General features: G+C 46.4%; 1 protein-coding gene across 1 annotated transcript in view; it reads left to right on the top strand.

Moving 5' to 3' along the window:
* Positions 1 to 21,348, top strand: part of ADCY2 (adenylate cyclase 2) — a 319,427-nt gene that overhangs the window by 264,660 nt on the left and 33,419 nt on the right. Inside the window, exons 15-17 of the mRNA XM_058680233.1 lie at positions 234 to 318; positions 13,697 to 13,834; positions 21,127 to 21,246. Coding sequence (XP_058536216.1) covers positions 234 to 318; positions 13,697 to 13,834; positions 21,127 to 21,246 — 343 coding nt within the window. The remainder of the gene's footprint in view (positions 1 to 233; positions 319 to 13,696; positions 13,835 to 21,126; positions 21,247 to 21,348) is intronic.

The following is a 21,348-nucleotide window of genomic DNA, read 5'->3' as shown; positions in this document are numbered from 1 at the left end:
ACAAACAGCCGCGGAGGGGAGTTACAAGGTGCCAAGCAAGTTCATCAGCCACAACTGCAGATACTTGCTTAGAGAAATGGGTTCTGTTTGTTTTAGCTCTATTTGAATTTCTCCAAACGCTGAGATTGCACCACTTGTTGCAGGAAGCCCTGAGCAAACTCCCAGTGTTGTTGGTAACTTCTCAGAGTGTCTCCACGGCTGCTCGCTGACCTGTTCCTTTTGTTCCCCGGTAGGACATCCATCCTTGGGATTTCTTTTGGAGCCGCATTTCTCTCGCTTGCCTTGATCCTTTTCGTCTGCTTTGCTGGACAGCTTTTGGTAGGTGTTTCAATGGGGGGACTGCTGTGCAACTTGTGTTCACGTCATGAAAATGGATTCTTGCTTAGATCTTTGGAAAACCACCTGGAACTTGTCAGTGTGTCATTTTCAGAGCCACACCTCCCAGTAGAGAAACATACGCCCTTCAGATGCACAGCCCTGAGTATAAACTGAAGGACTTCATGCCCAGCAAAGATATTCATCTGAATATTATTGGAAATGTTGGTTATATCGCTGGAAAACTGTGTTTTTACCCTTTTATTCCTGGTTTTTATTAATCATTTCCTTTAAGCTTCTTGAGTAAACTCAAGTGTAATGGGAAGCTTTTGGTGTCTAGAATAATTAATTTTAAACCAAATAAATCTTTACATTTGCTTTCAAGATATAAAATTTTTACATATTTGAAGATAGAAAATGCTAAAATTCTGTCATTGGTGTTTCCATCTAAGCCAATCAAAATTCTTTGGATTGACATGATAGTTGCTTGTAAGTTTCCTCTGTGTTGCTAGGCAAGTGTTGCAAGGCAGCTGTGGTGCTAAAGGAGCATCCTGAGAAGGGCAGCAATGGGGGGAGTCCCCACAGGTTCATCAGCGTTGGCCCATTGGAGAGGAGTTCGTGAGCACTGGCCACTGGCCCCAGGTTTCCAGTGGAGTTCACATGTACCCTTAGGAGAAGCTTCTGCAGTTGTTTTCAATCAAATTTTAAAATAGTAAAATTGATGATGCCGAGTAGGAATTATATTTAAAATGTCTGTCAGTGGATACATTCTACGTAATTTCTAGAAGATAGTTTCAAAAATGTGGTTTGTTCCTTCACATCCTACCCATGCATGAACAAGGCAGCCCCTAGGTTTTGGTCTGCTCTCTCCAGACACACACCATGAGAGAGCTTCTTGATCATACTGTACGGTCTGTGCTTGGCATTTGTTTCTTCGCCATCATGTCATTATGCTTTTTCAAAATGTGCAGTTATTACTACTAACACCATCACAGTGAACAATGGCCTATTAAAATCCTAGACATGAGTTGACGGTCCAAAACCTGGCTCTGCCCTTCCACAGCGGGTACCTGGCCTCCTAGGCCTTGCACCTTTGCAAACTTGCATGGACTTTGTTTTTTCTGTGATAGTGTGGATATTTCCTTTGTTTTCAAGATCCCTGTCAATCTTGAGTCTGGGACAATCCCCTGGAGACCCTTAAGGTAGTGTAAGGAGGGGCCTGGTGAGAGAGTGATCCACCCTTCATGTTCCCTGGAGAGCGCTTCTTGGAGTTTTTAAACACTTGGTGTTCAGAGAGGCCCGGGGCTTGCTAGTTTCCAGTTATTCTCCTGGGCAGAGAAGCACTGGGCTCCTGTCCTCTCCCCGGGGCCTGTGCAACCCATTTCTCAGGTTTTCAGAATGGCAATCATTCCTAATTCTAATTCAGATTCTCATTCAAGTAGTTCAGATCTCGATGTCATTTACATTTTTCATTTTCTATCCCAACAAATCCAGTCTTGAACTAGAGGAATATAGTGTAAATTTAGTGTTTCAAGCTGGATTTTTTTTCTTCCCATTGTCTTAAGTTGTTTTATAAAGAAACACAGAAGTAGAAGCTGAAACAGCTCTGCTACTTTTGTGGGAATCTGACTCCATGGCACGTGTCAGCTCTGGATCCCACCTGAGAGCAGCCTGAAGCTGTAAGGACTGTGCTTTCTCTTCCCCACCTCCTCCATCCCTGGGGGCTTCCCAAGACCCAAGGACCCAGACAACACTTGCTGGGAATTTGTCACAGGAAATTTCAAGGCTACAAATGAAGTAATGCCTCCCTCCTGCTGGAAGAAATTCTTTTGCGTGTTAAAGAGGCCAGGAAGGCTAAACTTGACATTTGTTCTTTCTGAAATTGAACTGTTAGTTTGCATGAATGGTATATCTTCCCCTTCACATGCCAACACCCTTGCCCACCCCACCCCCAAGCACACAGAAAAAATGGCTGGCTGTAATCCTTTGTCAGGCTTTGAAATCCTTTTAAAATGCAAGGAGGATTGTTTGCATTCCAACAAAGGACTCATTGTTTAGACCCTTCTGCAAGGGTTTTTAAATGCACAACCAATTTAAGAAAGTAAGAGTGTGCTCCTGCTCCCAAACTGTCAGTGCGCTCTCCAAATCCATGGGATCCACAGATTCAACCATCTGCAAATCAAAACCATTACATCTGTGTCAAGCATTTGCAGGTTTCTTTTCACTATTAGTCCCTATACAATACCGTATAAAAAAATACTTACATAACATCCGTGCTGTGTTAGGTAACATTGAGGATATACTTGAGTGATCTGTAAAAACTATGACGTTTTCTATTAGAGTTCAAGCACCCAGGGCAATCCTGGAACCAATCTGACTCAGACACTGAAGTTCCACTGACCTCACGGTTGGTATTTACAGGCTTGTTGGGATCCTTGCATTGTTGGAGACTTTATTATGTTTCATGGTTTTTTGTGTGAATTTAATGCCAAGTTTACAAAACAGTCCTCCAATATTCCAGACTGAAAAGGGCAGCGTCCAAGAAGTGTGGACATGCAGGTGCCCAGCTCTGGGCAGCCAGTTAGTGTGCGGAGCTCCTCTAAAGGAAGACATGGACAAGGAAGCTTGGCTGGTATTTTTCTTCCCAGAGCTTTGTCTCTGTCACCCTCTGTTGTGCAGAAAGTACAACACGCAAAGTCAAACCAGGCCCTCTGCAGCTGGGTCTGAAATACAGGTAGGAAAATGTCAACAGAGACCAAAAATAAAAGATATGATAAAACAGTTTCTTTCCTGTTGGTAGAAAATCTGTATGGAGATTTTTTGGTGCATGTGTCAGGGAATCTCTTCTTCGTTCTCAGTATTCTGGGAGAAGCCACCCCTCCCCCAAAGCCACTCTCATACCTGCCCTGTGCCTCCCCTAGGCTTGCCTGATCCTCCTGGACACTCACTGCCTCTTCTCAGTTCTTGAGCTTGCGGTGGGCTCAGCAGCTGCTTGCTATCTTGGAGACTTCTGGGGACCCTCACCAATCCTGATGGAGTCCTTGAACACCACGGTCCTGCAGTGTACCCTTTACTGTGTGTCTCATTTTGACCTCTAATTATGTTTAAGTTGTTTGTTCCCTGAACTTGCTTTCTGCTGCCCAGCCCCCACGTCCAGCAGAATATGAATCAATCAATCAATCAATCTCTCTCTCTCTCTCTCTCTCTCTCTCTCTCCCTCTCTCCCTCCCTCCCTCCGTCCCTCCCTCCCTCCCTCCCTCCTCTCGTGTATGTCACACCTTTGGAACATGCAGAATAAGGGAATTGTTGTTGGATTGGGGGTACTGGTCCTTCATCACTGTGAGCTAGTCAGGCATGCTAAAAAGAACCACTTTCATCTTCCCTTCAACAGCTATGAAACCCAAAGTGAGTTGGTGACCTTGCTTGGGCTGCACCCAACCTGCCCAGGATACGCAGCCTGATTCCTTGACTCAGAGACATGCGAGCTGTTCGCCCAGTTGGAAAGCACCCTCTGTCCTTCACCAACCAGTGCTGAAGCGGCTGCCTCCCCCCTTTCTCCCTGCCAGCTGGGCAGGCTTGCTCATTCGAATTAGCACTCTTAGTTTTATTACTTTTTAAAGATTTATATATTTTTTGGAAAGGCAGTTACAGAAAAAGAGAGAGAGAGAGAGAGAGAGAGAGAGAAATCTTCTACCCACTAGTTCATTCCCCAAAAGGCCATAATAGCTGGAGCTAGGCCAGTTCTAAGCCAGGAGCCAAGAGCTTCATCCAGGTCTCCCACATGAGCGCAAGTGCCCAAGTGCCTGGGTCATCTTCCACGATTTCCCAGACACATTATTAAAGAGCTGGATGGGAAGTAGAGCAGCCGGGATGAGAATCAGGACCCATTTGAGATGCAGCCATGGTAGGAGCTGGCTTCACTTGCAAGGCCACAGCGCTGGCCCCTGAGTCATCCTGAATCGTCGCTCCTACCTGTGGCAAACAGACCTTCAGGGACCTCCCTTCAGCTTGCTCTGCTTTGCAGTAGCTGGGCACTTGGAGCACCAGGTTAACAGGTGAAACGAGGTTTGCCTTGCCCTCCACTGCTGTTCCCAGGCAGAATGCATCCCTCCACAGTCCTCCTGGGGACTCCACTTCTGGAGCACTGCCCCCCACCTCCCGGTTCAGCCTGTCTGCAGGTCACTGGCGGGTTCTGATGTCCTCCCTCATCACACCTGAGCACTTTGGCAACCAGCAGCCTCCCTCCCGAGGTGCTCTGCTTTCACAGCAGATGGCAGCTGGCGTGTCCGGAGCGAGAAGGAAACACCTTGCACAGCCACATCCTGTGGCGATGCAGGACGTGTTGTCACTGGATGTTCTGAGGATGAAGCAGAGCCTTCGGAGCAGCATCTCGTGGCAAAGGCAAATCCTACACAGGACTTCCTGCCCCGGGACAAGAGTGTTCAGAACCAACCCTCGCCGCTTGTGGCAGGTGGAAGCCCCAGGAGTGATTCAGATTTGAGCCTCAGAGTTTTTTTTTTCATTCATTGAATGAGGAGTGGAAAATAACTGCTTTGTCACATTAACACTTGGCCTGTAACAGCTTGCCTATCCTCAAGAGTCCCTGGAGAGAGTTCTGCTTTTATGGTGAATGAAATTGAGGCCCGAGACACTACATCCCTTGCCCAATGGGGAACAGCCAGTCGGGCTCCAGAGGCAGGTTTCAGAGTCAGGCTGAGTGTGGGTCAGCATCCAGGTGCCTGCCCAGCATCAGGCAGGGTTGTCCCTGTTCATGGCTCTGGCCCGGAGTGCTGCTGAGGTCGCCTCCTGTGACTACTGGGTACCCAGGAATCACAATCTCATTGTTAAATTTAGGTGACTTCATGTAAGAGCTCATTTATCCTAATGCACAGTATTGAATTCCTTTGGCCGCTTATGTGAAGTTTGGGTTCTGGGTAAAAACTAACTGTATCTTAAAGGATTTTTGAAACGAAACACAAAGCTCAATTTATAATTGGATTTAGTCTTTAGAGTTCTAGCAAGATGCCTTTAGTAATTATACTTTGCAAAACATTTCCATATGTGGGAAAGCACTTCAGAGGGTTTTTAATTTTCATTGTTTTATCTTTTAATTCCACATTTTATTATTTTTAATTTTAATTTTTAATTTTTTAATTGTATTTTTGATGATGTTTACATAATTGATTATGGTGAGAAGGGTCGAAGATTAGGGGCTAGTGGGTTAGACCACTATTTCCACACCTTCCTTATCTTTCTCCTTTATCTGGGGGAAGGGCAGAGATCCTGGCCTCTCAACTGCCTCAGTACCCGGGGATAGAGAACGGCCACCCAGTGTCATCCCAGAGTCCCCTTTGTGGAACCCCTCTGAGGGTTCTGCTCGAGTGGTTTCGAGAGTTCTGACATGCTGTTGGTCTTGCAGACCCAAGGATTGGGATATCCTTCCAAGTCCATTGGCTGACATAGTCCACCCCGGAGTCTCTGTTTGCCCAGAAGTTTGCTGTCACGCTTCACTGGGGCAGCTGACCGATTTGTTCTGTTTTTTTTCTCTGCAATGGTACCAGGTGTCCTCTGCAGGCCCCAATGGACTGCCATACCCTCCATGTGCATCTGAGTATGCTGTCCACTGCACCATCTTCAGTAACTGAAGAGGCCCAGTTCTGACAAATGCACTCCATGATCAGATCACAGGTCCTGCCACTCTGCCCATGATTGGCATTCTGACTTCAGCAGTTCAGTTGGGGGGATCCTCAAAGAAATCTCATCTGTGGTGATCCCAGACCTGACTCTGTGTGCCCGCCAGTATGGGGTCCGGCTCATTCAGTCACCTACATCATCCTACACACACAGACTGACAGTTGCAATTGCTAGGTCAGATCTATCTGCAGTCCCATCTCTTATGCAAACCAATGGGTGCTACAGCCCAGCCCAACCCTGCTCACCCCACACTTAGCCCTCATATACATCAGTAGAAACTGCAGCCCAGTCTGAGTGACCCCTAGTAACCCCCCACTGGGCCAGTCCCCAGCCCTGGTTCCTGTGCCTGCCAGCATGCACAGTGGACTGGACTGGTCTGGTCTGTGCCACCTCCTGTTCAGCTCTCACACACAACTGGACATTTAAGCCTAACTCATCCAACTCCGCCCTCAGCCCTCACTCATGCCAGTGGGTGTCACTGCCTATCTAGCCAGGTCTGCTCCCAGTCCTGGTTCTTGTGCTCACCAGTGGAAGCCTCAGCCCATCACAGAGATACCTACTGGACCCATTTCATACCCCACATCTTGCATTCTCCAGATGGTTCTGCAGTCTAGCTTTGTCCAAGTGTCCCACCACTTGCCTGCTGATGCTATGGCAAAACCCGACCAGCCTGCCCTTACTCTGGCTTGTGCCTGCCTCAGTGGATACAGTCGGTTAGCTCAGCCTGGCTCTCCCCCTAACTCATAAACTCCCATGTTTCTAAAGGGAATAGATTTTATGTATTTGATACATACAGTTTTAAGAATATGATGATACTTCCCACCCTGATATACCCTTCCTCCCTGGCTGCCACACTTCCTCGTGCTCCTGTTATTTTTTTATTTTTGCAATGACATACTTTCAATTCACTTCAAATCACAAGATTAGCTTTCCATTAAATAAAGAGTTCAATTAGTTAGTGAAATGATCTGTTTAATCTTGGTAGAAGCAGAAACTACAAAACAAGAGACTCTAGCTCACGCTTCATTATAATCAGCCATCTGAGAATACCGATTGTTACTGGTGGTGGTAATACACACACAGCGACCACAGATGTGACCCAAAATACCAGCCGAAGGGGAGAAACACAGAAGCGAGAAAACTGACAACCTAGACAAAAATTTCAGATATAGTAAATGAAAATGCTAGAAAATGTCAGAACAAATTTTCCCCAGTGTTGTTATCTGGTGCTTTGCGTGGCTGAGATAACATGATGCCAGCCCACCCACCTCGTTCCAGGTAGAGATGAAAGCAGAAAGATAGAGGTCATGTTGGGAGAGAAAAAGTAGGTCATACACCCAGCTTGGAAGAAAGCTTCCTACCCCGCGGGAGTGCTGTTCTCTGGAGTCTGTTTTCTCTAATGTCTGTGCGCCTGCCTGGGTTTTCTTTGGCGGAGAGCTCTGGTGTCCTCTTGTGCAGCTTTTCCTTGTCATTATGTGGGCTGTAGGAGTGTCTGTGGTAAACAACATGTAGCAACATGTTATTTCTTCTGGTCCCCAACTCTCTCTTACTTGGAAACACGTACATTTACATGAATTATAATTATAGCTACAGCCCCATTGTCAGCAACGCCCGCATCGCCGTGTACCCTGAGCCGAGCCGAGCAGAGGGACTAGGGTTACAAACAAGGCAACACACTCTGGGCCATTTCTGCAAAGAGAATGCCACTTTATTGAAGTCTAGCCTGCCTTTTATACTCTCTGGTTCCTCCCAGTATTTTTCCAATGCTCGAGCAGCTCCTAAGACCCCCAGGGGCATGTTGATAAACGGCAAGCAGGGAAGCAGGAACTTGCGGGTAAGCCAGGAACTAAATGTATCAGGCCAAGATTGTGCATCCTGTTACCCCTTGAAAAACAAACTGAGCAGTGGAGTTAACCCTTGGGAGACTGGGCCCTGCACCCATTTTGCTTTTTGATTCATTGTGCCATCTTCCTTGCCTCTGCCTGTCTTTAGTGACTTAGAAGTCAATATGCTTTCGTCACAGTTTTCAGTCATTACCGCACAGGGTACGCTGATCGCTCTGCCCTGGGTCTGTGCTCCAAGTCCACACTTCCCATTTCAGCTGCCATGACAGTGCTGTGCGGATGTTTCTGAATTTCCATGTCTGGACTTACTCACTGCTCTCATTATTTCTTACTGTCTAGCAGCTTGTCCATTCTTCCCAAATTACAGAATATTGTATCCATCCTGCTGAAATCCTGCATTGCAGAATCCATTCCATGAGAACTGTGTGTCATCTGACCACTCAGTTTTTGTATTTTAAAAACCCTTCCTTGTCTCCTCATGGTGATAATTAATAATAATTTTCCCCACAATTTTGAACACATGATTCTGTATTTTCCTGACCTCTCTTGTGCAGAGGAGGAGTCAAGTGCCTGTCTAGGTTTTCCTGGGAAGAGAATGTCTTTCTGTGCGGTTGCTTTTGTAGGATATACTCTTTGTGGGTAGTGCTTTCCTTGTTAAAGTCTAAGTTTCACTGTGGCTTTTCCTGTCTGGACAGTCAGTTATCTCGCCAGTCACACACCTTGTCTCTCGCTCCCAGTCTCTAGGCGTGGCCCAATGCTCCTTGAGTTTTGTCCCCTCTGTTCTCCAGCTTCTCTCAGAGTGTCCAGGCAGCTCATCACATCTTCTACCTCAGCCTCTCTTTCATGCTTTTCATCTCTGTATCCTTCTGTGGTATTTCATGTGTAGTTTTCTGAAATCTTTTAACATAAGCTTTGAATTTTAGATTTCCATAGCCGTATTTTCATCTATAGACAGTTACTATGGCTCACTTAAATGGCATCTATGAAATACATGAAATGTATTCTATGTTAATAAAATTTTTGAATACCCTGCTCTTTCCTCTTAACAACTTGGTGATTCACTCTTTTATTATTTTTTTATAACTTTATCAATCTCATGTTTAGCCTCTATCAGATCAACATGTTATTTACAGGTCTTAGATGGTGTTAATTGTCCTGTCTGGTCATTACTCAGGGGTCTCTGCCACAGCTGCCTGCCTTATTACCATCAGCTGCCCCAGTACTGTGGCCTGGGCCCTGCTGCACAGCACTCCCAGGCCCAGCCCACAGCTCAGGTCCTGTCGCACCAAGCTGTCTCTATCCCCTGGTTATCTCTCTCTCAGCCTGACACTGATGCCATGAATGCATTCAGCAACTTGTGTAGGGCTTCTGCTGTTTGTCCAGTTCTATGCTAGGCGCTGTGAACACAGACAGGTGGGAGGGGCCTGAAGCCTCAGCCAGCCCTGCATAGTGGCCACAGGCAAGCACCTAAGCAAAGGCAGCGAGGCGTGGACAGTGCCCACAGTGGAGCAGTGACCAGGGAATGTGGCTCTCCTGTGCCTTAAGGAAGAAACAGGTGGATTTTTCCAAATGAGAGATTCAAGTTAAAAATAAATCTTCCTGTGGGAAAATCAAGGACAATTAAATAATCAGCATATGCATGACCGTCTTTGTGACACTGAAAGTTAAAGGTAATTATTGTTCTTGCTTGTCCCTGCCACTCAAAGCAATAATCCCCGGCTAATTAAAATGCCAAAGGAGATGTTTCCTTAGACAAATAATCAAAAATGCGTGTTTATGTGAACAACTTCACATTTTAGGCAAGATTTTAACGTGGCTTTTGTTTCTCTAATAAAAGTTTGTTGCTCAGCCACTCAGATGTATTTATAACTTCTCTGCATTTGTTTCACTTAATATGAGCAGCATCTTTTCAGATATTTTTTAAATGGATGCTAATGAAATTGTGAATACCGTCTGCTCTTAGAATTGTTAAATAATAAGGAATTCATTTTAGAGAGATTACCAGTCGTTTCTAATGCAAGATGTTCCAAGCAGAGAGAGGGAAGAAAGGAAAACAGGACAGTTTTTTCTGTTGAATGCAAGTGAGAAGTATGAACATGTTATTTTTATGTACCGCACCTGCCGGCACTGGATTAGGTGCTGTGGTACTCTGGGTGCCCTTTCCACCACATAGCAGTGCTCACTGTAAGCAGCGTCGGGCTTATCATAGGGTGTTGGGAGCCAGAGATGCAGCAAATGCAGTCCGCAGATCTTAACAAGCAGTCATTGCAATTCTGGCAGAAGGCAACAGTCCAGATCAAAAGTCATTCAAATGTCCCAAATGTGGACAGGTCATCTTTCTAGTCAGCAGAAAGGAAAGAGAGCTGGAGAAACAGCCCGTTTGTTCAGCTCACATCTGTATCCCAGCATGGTCAGAGTGTTTGCCCACCTGTGATTGGCTGAAACTCGATAACTTGTTACAAGTAGTAGTTATCTTGCAGTTCACCACAGAAACAGTTTTAAAAAGGTTTCCTGTAAATTTATGTTCTTCTCTCTTACATCCCCCACTACACTTAGCACTTGTCCTGGGCTTATTGGTGGTAGGCTATGGCGTTGGTGGCTGCGAGCATTCCCACAAGAAGCTCATGGAACTGAGCATTGACTGGCTGCAGGTTTACCCAGTAATGACCAGGAATGAGAGGAAAACACTGAACAGCTGTGATACCGAAAGGACAAGCAGTGAACTTCCACTACGCTGAGCTCAGGCTAGAAACTTCCTCATTTCAGCTGAATAGCTTCTTTGGAATAAAATAATAAATAAATACAGAAAATATTCCCATCCTGTGTTCAGTGTAGGGTCTGTTGTTATTTCAAAGAATTACGAAGAAAATAGGTTTTTAGACATGAAAATGTTTCTGAGAATGTTTCCTTTCTCTATTTAAAACGTAAGAGAGCTCTCACGCCCAGCACCTTGGTACACCCAAGCAGCACAGAAGCCAAGCCGAGGAGGCAGGCACCGTGGGCATCCTCAGGAAGACCAGAGATGGTTGTCGCATGGCAGAAAGCCTCCCAGCCACAGGGGCCTAATCGGGGGTCGAGGACTGAGTGCTCAACCCCCTGCTGCCTCTTCCCACGGTGATGACCCGAAATTTAATATATGGCAACGTGTGTGGCAACAGTGTGTGTGGGAACATTTACTAAACAGGATGAGAAGTGGTAAAGACTCAGGAGCCACCTCTGTGTTTCTCAGCTCTCCCACCAGTCCAACCTCATAGACCACAGCAGGAGGCATACTTTCTTCTTTCTTCTAACTTTTTTGAAATCATTGTCTTTTTCTTGATGTTTCTAGGACCAGCAGGGTGCAAGCATGTAAATACACGCGTGCGCGCGCGCACACACACACACACACAGTCTACCCACAATGTCCTTAGCAGGCAGGTCAGTGTGAGCTCCTATGTACCACCTGTCAGATCAGCTACCACCAAACATGCCCACGGCAACACCTTCAGCATACCTAGCTGGGACTGCCACATCCCACAGTTGAGGTGAGAATCACAAGGGTTTGTCTCTCCGAGGAGGCATGCTCCCCCCACCCCCAGGACTCCACAGAGCAGGCTGGGCCACAGGAAAAGTGAAGAAGTGCCGGCTCTCGGTTCTCCAAGGCCTCAATTTCCTCTTGTTTCAAGAACATCTTCCTGATGCCCACATTCCCATCGGCATTATCCATAATAGACAGAAGCTAGAAGTAACCCCATGTCTGGTGCATTGAAGGACAAACTATGATCTTTGCACATGATGGTTTATTATTCAGCTTTCAATAAGGAGGGAATTGTGTCATCTGCAACAACATGATGAAGATTAAGGACCTTATGCTAAAGTCTGAAAGTAGACCTACCGTGTGAGCGGCCATCCCACTCCTGGGAATTTGCCCAAAGGAAATGAAGTCATCATACGAAAGAGTTACTATACTCCCATGTTTATTATAGCTTAATGTACAATAGCTAAGTCATGGCTGGATAGTGAAAATGTGGTATGCATACACTATGGCATGCAACCCAACCGTAAAATGGATGAGATCCTATCTTGGTCAGCAAAATGGATACAGATGGGAACCATTATGCTTAGTGAAGTAAATCAGTATCCAAAACACAAATAATATGTTTTATCTGATCTATGACAGTTAATATGGGAAGACACATGGGAATGAACTGGACATCTTGTGATATTGTTGTTTTTGTTAGGTTAAGATGTAATTGAGGGAAGAGGAAAGACTTTTAGGTCAGGCAGAGTTTTAATAGGGTGGAGAGTCTGACGGACTGCTCCCTGGTGGGAGACGGCCTGGGACCACTTCCACATGGCCAGGTGACCATGTGAGGGAAGTGGCCACCCTGGTTATACAGCACTGGGCTTTTATACTTCTTAGTTGTGAGGGCAGGAGAAGGCCACAGCTCCTTCGTTTGCTCATGCCAGTGACCTGTAGCTCAGGGTACTGCTCGTCACGGTGGGTGTTGATCTGTGCGGAGATGAGGAGAGGATGATGTGTCTTTCTAAGCATTCCTGGGTGGGAGTGTCCCCTTGACTTCAGCAAGGGGATAGAATCACTTCTGCTCTGCCCACTTTACGAGTTTATCCGTTATAAACCCGTTTTATCCATTGTATACTACTGTGAAACTGTCGTCTTCTACTTCTGAGTTGTTCAATATTATAGTTGGTGGTAAATTAAGCCTGTGCTTATAGACTGGATTAAAATTATATCTTTGCAGAAACTAACGCAGAGAAAGTAAGGAAGAAGGGGAATTGAAGGAGGGAGAAGAAGAAAAGAAAGTATGGTTATCTTAGAATACCTATGAACTACATAAAATCCTTTCTCTGTTAATATCTTTTACAAAATTATAAAGAAAAACATGTTCCTTTTAGTGCCAAAACTGTGTTCTATGCATATGACAGAATGTTCTTCCACCTCCAAGAAGGAAGGAGGGAATCCTGCCACATGCACAACCGGTTGAACCTTGAGCACCTTATGCTGGGTGAAATAAACGAGAAGGGCAAAGACTCCATGGGTCTTCTTGGACAAGGTGCTGCAAGTTGTCATAATTGCAGAGACAAGTGGAAGAAACCTTGCAGAGGCTGGGAGGAGGGAGGGGAGGAGTCTGCGTTTTACCAGACCTCAGGCGTGCAGCAGGGTTCCTCAGCAGGACCAATGCGGTTAACATGGACGTGGACACTTGCACATGCTTTGGGGCTAATTTTATATTGAATCTGTGAATGCCATTAGAAATTGTTAGAAGTTCTACACAAGGGGAAGATTTTCTTCTCAGTGGGAGGAGGTCTTGGCAGTGTGGGACAAGGGGAGGCTAGCACAGTGGTCCTTGAGATCTTTGTGGATTGTGCTATTCATAGGGTCACACCCTGAATTAAGACCCCCAGAGGTGTAGATTGTGCTCGTGGGATGAACCCCCGCAGCCGCGACAGGGTGGGTGCCTGTGGGTCTGTTTCTTGCATCACTCAGCTGGGTTTATGACAAGTGATTCCTGAGACCTCGCATATCCCCAGGGCGATTGACCTGACACCTTTGAGTACCACAAAGAATCACTTCAAATCTGTTTTTAAATACATGCATGCACATCATATCTTTGTCATGGGAGTTTAACCTGTTCTTCATGTGCAACAGCAATGCCAACATCATTTTAGAAAGGTTGTGTCTCAGTATGAGTCCCTGGGGAGCACGGATTCAGTGTCCTTTAACTGTGGCTTCAGCTGTGGACTACGTTAGTGCTTGTGGTGATGGTTTCCAGCATTGTCATCAAGGAACTTAAGAGAATATACAAAATAACATTGTGTTTTCTCTTCATTCTCTCTCCTAGCAATGTAGCAAAAAAGCTTCAGGCTCCCTCATGTGGCTGCTGAAATCCTCAGGCATCATTGCCAACCGGCCCTGGCCACGGATCTCCCTCACAGTCATCACCACAGCCATCATCTTGACCATGGCTGTGTTTAACATGGTAAGCTGGGGCTTAAGCTGGTGTTCTCCCTTCTGCGACCCATCCTGGGGAAATTTGGAATCATAGTATAGCTCCTTTGCGTGAACAGTGGCTACGATTCCAGTCCGCATCTGATGGCGGCAGCAGCAGCAGCAGCAGCAGCAGTCTCCCAAGGAAAAAGGAAGTTATCTGGGGAAGGAGGCTCCTTAGAGTGACTTCTCACTCCCCGGCTCCTGGTGTCCCCTCAACAGGGCACAGAAGGACATGGTGTGTCCTCAGGATCACCAGGAAAGGTGTCAGAGCCATCAAACCTGGGAGAGTATCCGAGTGAGGGTCCTAGATGTAAACCCTAATGGCAGACACCTCAGGTTCCCCCTGGCCGGCTGCAGGACTGGGAAGTGGACTTTCTGAGCTTGTGAAGGTTCCATGTTCACTTCACAGAAATTCAAGCCAAGTCTTCCCTTGCCAGGTGACTCTCAGGATTGAACAAGTGGTGTTCTTGGACAGCGCTGGGCATTTTGCAAAGGCAGGACTCATGGCCATGCGTACCGCATCAGTATCACCATTACCAGCATCTGCAGACACTAGGGCACCCGTGCACCTGAAATGCATCTTTTCTTGTTTAAGATTTGTTTGTTTTTGTTGAAAAGGCACATACAGAGAGAAGAAGAGACAGACAGAAAAGTCCCCAAATGACCACATCAGCTGGAGCTGAGCCAATGGTGGCCAGAAGCCAGGAGCTTCTTCCAGGTCTCTGATGTGGGTGCAGACTCCCAAGGCCTTGAATCATTCTCCACTGCTTTCCCAGGCCATAATCAGGGAGCTGAATGGGAAGTGGTGCAGCTGGAACACAAACCGGTGCCTATATGGGATAGGCACTTGCACGGCAAGAATTTACCCACCAGGCCATCATGCCATTTCACAAACATATCTTTCTTATCACCTCCCATTGTCATCCCTCCCCACACACCTGCACTTTGCCAATCTTACAGTTGCAGAATTTCATGAGGCCTAGCATTTGCCACTAGAAGCAGGAAATCAGGCCACATAGATTAATAAGAAATTAATTTGCATAAGATAGAAGGCTCTCACTCAGCACAAAAGTCAAGTCACCAAGTGTAAATGTGTGCTGACTGCTTCCGTAGTTGTGCAGACCCCAATGACAGCTTACTTTCCAGGGACTTGGGGTGGAACACAGCAGCAGCTGGGCAAGACTCCTATGAAGTCACCTGCAGCAGGCGAGAGGCAGTGACAGGAGCGAGCGGGAGGGGTGCAGTCTGACGGAGGATGAGCACCGCTGGCCCAGGTTCAGAAGGAAGGGGAGGAGAGAGTTCGCTGGATGGAGCCCTGGGCGTGAGGGGCAAGAGTGGGGGATGGCAGATGAGGGTGTTCTAGGTCTGACAGATTACTGGACTGTGATGTCATCTTTGTCTGATTAGGGCTTAGTCCAGATACAGTGAGAACCCCTGCAGAATGATTGCTGAATCTCGGCAACAGACAAGTTCCTAGAAAATTCCCAGATCCCTGAGGACTTTCCCAGACCAGGGCTTAAGCAGAAACCAGCAGGCATACAGCCCGAGGCATATGCTCATTAGGAGCCATGCTGGCTGGTCAGCTGGCCAGGCACTCTGTGTGAAGAACGCAGAACTGTCGCTAGAGGGGATGCCAGGGGGTAGGGAGCAAGTGCTGAGAGACAGCAGGGAAGAGCTGTGTGCTTGTCTGCCAGAACCGTCTACAAACACGTCCCCTGTGCTGTACAGGCAGCGAGCCGGGCACTGCAGGAAAGGAGATGGACGGAGAGGCAGGCAAGGGGCCGTGCCGGGGATTGTAGGAACCTGAATGTCCTTCCGAAAATGAGCTCTTTGTGCTCAACTTTGCAACCTGTGTCTGTGCGTCAATCCTGCCAATGAGGTGTCAGCCCCAAGACAGCAGTGATATACTCGTCTCCCCTGGTCTGGAGGGGATATCAGGGTCAGAGGGCAAGTGTGTGGTAAAGGGGCAGTGAGCAAAGCTGACTTGGGTCAGAGGGCAAGTGCGTGGCAAAGGGGCAGGGAGTACAGCTGCGTGGCTGACTGCAGTTCTGAGCTCTCATCGTACCCCCAAGGAGTCATGTGTTCAGTCCCCCATGGAAGGGACGGGCAGCCAGGACGCCATGGTAGACGAACTTCCTGCTCCCTCAGGAGTATGTGCACATGTATGTGCTCACAAGAGTCTGCACACCTCCCAACACGCCATCTTGCTCACTTGGCCAAGAGTTGCAGCACATTTGACTTATGAGAAAGTCCACACACCTAAGGATGAGGTCTTATTTTCTTATATAAACTCTGGGTGTAGAACATGTTGCTTTGATAGACGTATATGTAGTGAAATAATTACACAATGCAGTACTAACTACAGTACTGCTACTGATTAGAAATCTAGACCACTCATCCTATGGGACTCAACTCTGAACCCTCTCACCTTTCTCTCTCTGCTGCCCTCTGAGCCAAGGGTGCTCACCATTCCACTAATTGCCATGCACTCAGCTATCTTTTCTTTATAAGATGTATTTATTTTTATTGGAAAGGCAGATTTACAAAGAGAGAGAGAGAGATTGGTCTTCCATCCTCTGGTTCACTCCCCAAGTGGTCACAATGGCCAGAGCTGAGCTGGTCTGAAGCCAGGAGCCTGGAGCCTCTTCTGGGTCTCTCTCATGGGTGCAGAGCCCCAAGGCTTTGGGCCATCCTCCACTGCTTTCCCAGGCCACAAGCAGGGAGCTGGATGGAAAGTGGGGCCACCGGGATTAGAACCAGTGCTTATATGGGGTCCTGGTGCGTCCAAAGCAAGGAAACCTTTTGCTTTATAAAAACAGTTTTACTTTATAAAACTTGGACATGTTGCTTAATTATTTAAAATTTTTGTCTACTTCTTAAAAAAAAAAAGATTAGAATGTGAGGGTAGGAGGAAAGGATTGGAGATTGGGAGGGAGAGTGAGAAAAGGAGATCCATCCTCTATCTGCCAGTTCATGTTCTCAGAACCCACTTAAGTTAGGACTTGGCCAGGCTGAAGCCGGGACTGCAGAACTCCCTTAGGATCTACCACAAGGGAGATGGGGAGCCGAGTGTTTGGGCCATCATTTGTTGCAGGAGCAGGAAGCTGAATTAGAAGAGACAAGCATTTGTATATTCAATTGGCAGCATAACCCGCTTTGCCACAGCAGTGCAAAACACCTCTGACTTGGAAGCAGTGATTGAAAAGTCAGTCACTGTCTTCAGATGTGAGCATTTAGCAACAGACCTTTCTCCCCACAGCTTTGCTCACTTAGAGAGAAGGAATCCATCTCCAGGGAAAGGAATGGGTCTGCCAGCAAGGTTTTGCATCCCCATAGGAGCTTATTGTTGAGGTAGGCCAAGGTCTGCGGAAGATGCATGCCAGGTAGGATAGATGACTCTGCGAAAGAAACGAAGTGAGATTCTGCTCCCATGCCTTCGGCTTCCTCTTGCCATGGCAGAGGCAGGGGAGCCAGGAATGAGCCTCCAGACTGGACAACCAGAACCACCTGCAGTTGCTTCCTGCACTGGCACACCAGACACGCCTTTGGTTGGTATCTGGCTACCATTAGTGGCTCTTTTCGATGCGGGTCCTCCTCCCGTAACTACGTCAAAGAAAACTTGTCGGACAACATGAAGGCTGACATTAGGACAGAAGGGAAATAAATTGACCTAGTTGTAGAACATTCTTGTAATCTATTATTAATCACAGAAGAGGAAGGGCTTGTCCAGGGAGCTCTCCCTCTGATCATATTTGAGGACTTACAGGGAAGGGCCTCCAGTTCACCTGACTGCATTTGCTGCTGCTGCTCCAATGCCCAGACTCTGGAAGCAGCCGGCACCCTAGGAACCGCAGCAGCAGGTGTCACCAGGGTGGGGGCTGTCTGCACACACTGCAGCCAGGGACGTGGACCACCTGGCCAGTGGCAGCAGCCTGTATAGTGCCTTCTGGGTCATCACCTGCCATGACCCCTCTTCCCTCAATGACAGGCATGTATCAGGGATCATGGGCAGCAGCTTGTGATGACTGGTGACCTCCTGTTGCCCTTGACCATGAAGATAAGACCTTGCTGACACTCCACAGGGATTTAACACAGTTGTGTTTCAGGCCTACACTTTAACAGCCTTACAAAATCCGAAAGGAGTGATGTGTTGGAAGGACTGACTTCTTTTTTTTTTTTTTTTTTTTCCTATTTTTTATTTATTTATTATTTTTAATTCATTAATTGCATTGTATTATGTGACATAGTTTCATAGGTACTTGGATTCTCCCCACCCCTCCCCAAACCCTCCCACCATGGTGGATTCCTCCACCTTGTTGCATAACCACAGTTCAAGTTCAGTTGAGATTCCCCCATTGCAAGCGTATACCAAACATAGAGTCCAGCATCTTATTGTCCAGTCAAGTTCAACGGCTTCTTAGGTATACCCTCTCTGGTCTGAAGACAGAGCCAGCAGAGTATCATCCCGATCAATTAAAAGCTCCAACATACCATCAGCAAAAATTTACATCATTATGGAATTAATTGACATAGTAATGAGTAACCAATATGCTAAAAGTAAATGCGAGTGGAAGGACTGACTTCTAAACTCTAATTATACATCAGTATTAGAGGGCAGAGCATGCAGGTAGTATTTAGGATGAGTTGTCAGAGTTTGCCAGAATGGTTAAGTACTTGATTCCACTCATGTGACACAAATCGCCTCACTGAAAAGTTATGCGTATTTTTCCCAAACGCAGAGGTTTTGGTGTTGGATTGCAAATGGCTTTGTGTTTCCTTCAGCTTCAGTTTTGACTATTACAGATCATGTCTGAGACACTGGGCCGCCCTGACACTGTGACAATGTCATGATGTGACTTCCCACATCTTTTTTATAGTTTGTTCTGAAAAACAGCCATGAAGTTTATGATGCATGACTCGGGCACACAGACAGGAGTTCACTGTGGTTCAGGAGTTTTCTCTCTGGACTTCTGGATGAAACACAGCACGTGTTCATAATTGGATGTGGCCTTTAACCCGCAGTCCTGCCCAATTGAAGCTGGCTGGGAGTCATGCCGCGAAAGCACCGCTGAAGAGCGTGAACTCCTTGGCACTCCTTGGGCCTCTTGTTCAGGGTGTTGGCATTCTTTCCCCTGTTACCAACAAAGGGAAAGAGTGAATGGTTTCAAGAGGAGTTCTCCCAAGGAATTCCACTGCAGGGAATTTCTTCTGTACAAACAGACAGGGCAGATCCTCTGGGGGGTGGGGATGTAGGTGTTAGAAGGATCCTGCAGGTTTGGCAAGAGAGCACAGAGGGGGCCTAGAGGCGTTGCTGTGTGTGCTGACCCAAGATGTGTTTGGTTCTCAAGTTCACGTTATTGTGTGTGTTGCAGGAGTTTAAGCTGCGGTTTCCATAAAGCGTAGTTCTCCTCGTGTACAGCAAGACCTTCACATTTCATGTCACACATTTAGCTTCCCACCTATCTAGTGATATTATCAAGAATCTTCTATTAATTATCTTAAGGTCCTGGGTTTTTAATGCTAAATTAAATGATAACCCACCATACTTAACTGTCTCCTTTTATTTGTCATTGCTTGATTCTTTAAGATTTATATCAGTTTAATTGGGGGTTTGTCAAATCTTAATGTGTTTATGTTTTGGAGCCAAATGTTTGCCAGGTAATCAATTACTGCTTCTCACCCCAGATACTATGTTTTCCATGGAATTAGAGTGTAAGCAAGTGGCTGAGAAGTCAAGGGAAAACTACATCACAGATCAGAGTGCTTGACCCCCGTCCTAGCTCAGCTTCCGGTGAGAATGGTATACACAATGAGAGGCAGCAGGTGACCTGGGCTTGTACAGTCCTTGTGGGAGACTTGGCTTGGGTTTCAGGCTTCTGGCTTCTAGCCTGTCCAGTCCTGTCTGTGGCATTGGGGGGTGAACCAGCAGGTGCAAGATATCTCCCTGTGGCCCCATCTTTCAAATACAGAGAAAATATATAAGTTAAAAACGAATGTTAACATTTAGTTTATTTGGAGTTCAACTGAGAATGCTAAGCATGCTGACCTAAAAGTTAAAGAAGTCTAGACTCGTTATTTTACACTTCTTAAACATTTATGTCAGCATTTTGTTGAAATTTATAAAGTGCCAAGAACAGTGGAAATGCTGTATCCAGCATCATTCTTGAAGATGAGATTCATGCTCCCAAGAATATGCTAAATAAATGTATTTATATCAACCTAAGTAAATTAATGTAGGTGGCTCACAAAAACTATGCTACCCCAGGACATGAATCAATAGACATAAACAAAGATAACCATGGAAATGAAAGGAAGTTTTGCTCTTTAAGCCTGGAGTTTGTAGAAAATAGCACAGCTGTGATAAGTGAGGTGACTGGCTTTCAGCCCAGAACACCTGCCCACCCAGGTCGCGGTGCCTGGATAGTCTTTCCAGAACACCGCTCTAGCCCTTAACCACGTGATGGAAGACCCCCCTTCGCTGGCGAAAAGCAGGAACGTAATCCTGGGAATGTGGTGTGTTCTTACGCAATGGACACTGACCTTTAACATCCAGAAGGAACTGCCAGCAGGTGAGCAAGATGGGAGACATTTCATCAGTCTCTCTCCCCCTCCGTCTTTCCACCCCGTGGAATTTACACCACACGCTGTTTAACTGGCCAAGGGTGACCCCTCCTAGGCCTCTTGGTTCAAACATTACAGGACTCAGTTGTGTTCCATGTGTGTTTGCATTTAGGAAAGGGAATTAGTTTACAGGCAGCACCACTGGCATGAACTTTGGCATTTGTTGTTTGTGAACACTGGACAAATAATGAAGGCTGGCTAACTTAAGTCGGGGAAATCCTCTCAAAAGCTATTGAGCCCTGTAATATTCGAACCCAGAGGACACAGATGGTGTGAAAAATTCCTGCAGAGACCCTGATCTGTTGGGGAAGTGGATGTGTATCCATGTGGTGTTGTGCACTGGCTGAGCCCTCTGCCCTGAGATGGGTACATGGTTAACATTTAATAGAAGTGCGTCCCTTTTTGCAAATATCCTAAAGTTATAGAATTATCTGTGAATTGTGTCGCATGATACTTATTTGCTTGTTGAAAGGAAATTTCCAGAGCTTCGACTAGAGAGAGATGAAAGCTATGAGCACTGAAGGTACAGACACTGGCTTGGCCACACAAACAATTCTGCTTCTTGGGTTTAAGAAACACAGTTGTTAATAAACTTGACATCCATTCTTTTTTTTTTAATCTAATAATTGCACTAATAGTTGAAAAAAATTCTCTCTGCAGTTTTTCCTGAGTGACTCAGAGGGAGTAATCCTTCCAACTGTCAATACTTCAAACACAAGTTTTCCTGCCTCAAGTAATCAGGCAGCGATTCTACGTGCACAAAATTTGTTTTTCCTCCCGGTAAGATGGCTGCCCTTGCTTCTGCATCTGTTGTTTTGCGCCTGTATAAGCCCTCAGCTCTCTCCCAGTCTTTGCTTTCCTTCTTCCGTCTCAGTCCCTGAG

The sequence above is a fragment of the Ochotona princeps genome, chromosome 23, assembly GCF_030435755.1.
Source record: "Ochotona princeps isolate mOchPri1 chromosome 23, mOchPri1.hap1, whole genome shotgun sequence".
Taxonomy (NCBI): Eukaryota; Metazoa; Chordata; class Mammalia; order Lagomorpha; family Ochotonidae; genus Ochotona; species Ochotona princeps.
This window is presented reverse-complemented; position numbering and strand designations above follow the sequence as displayed.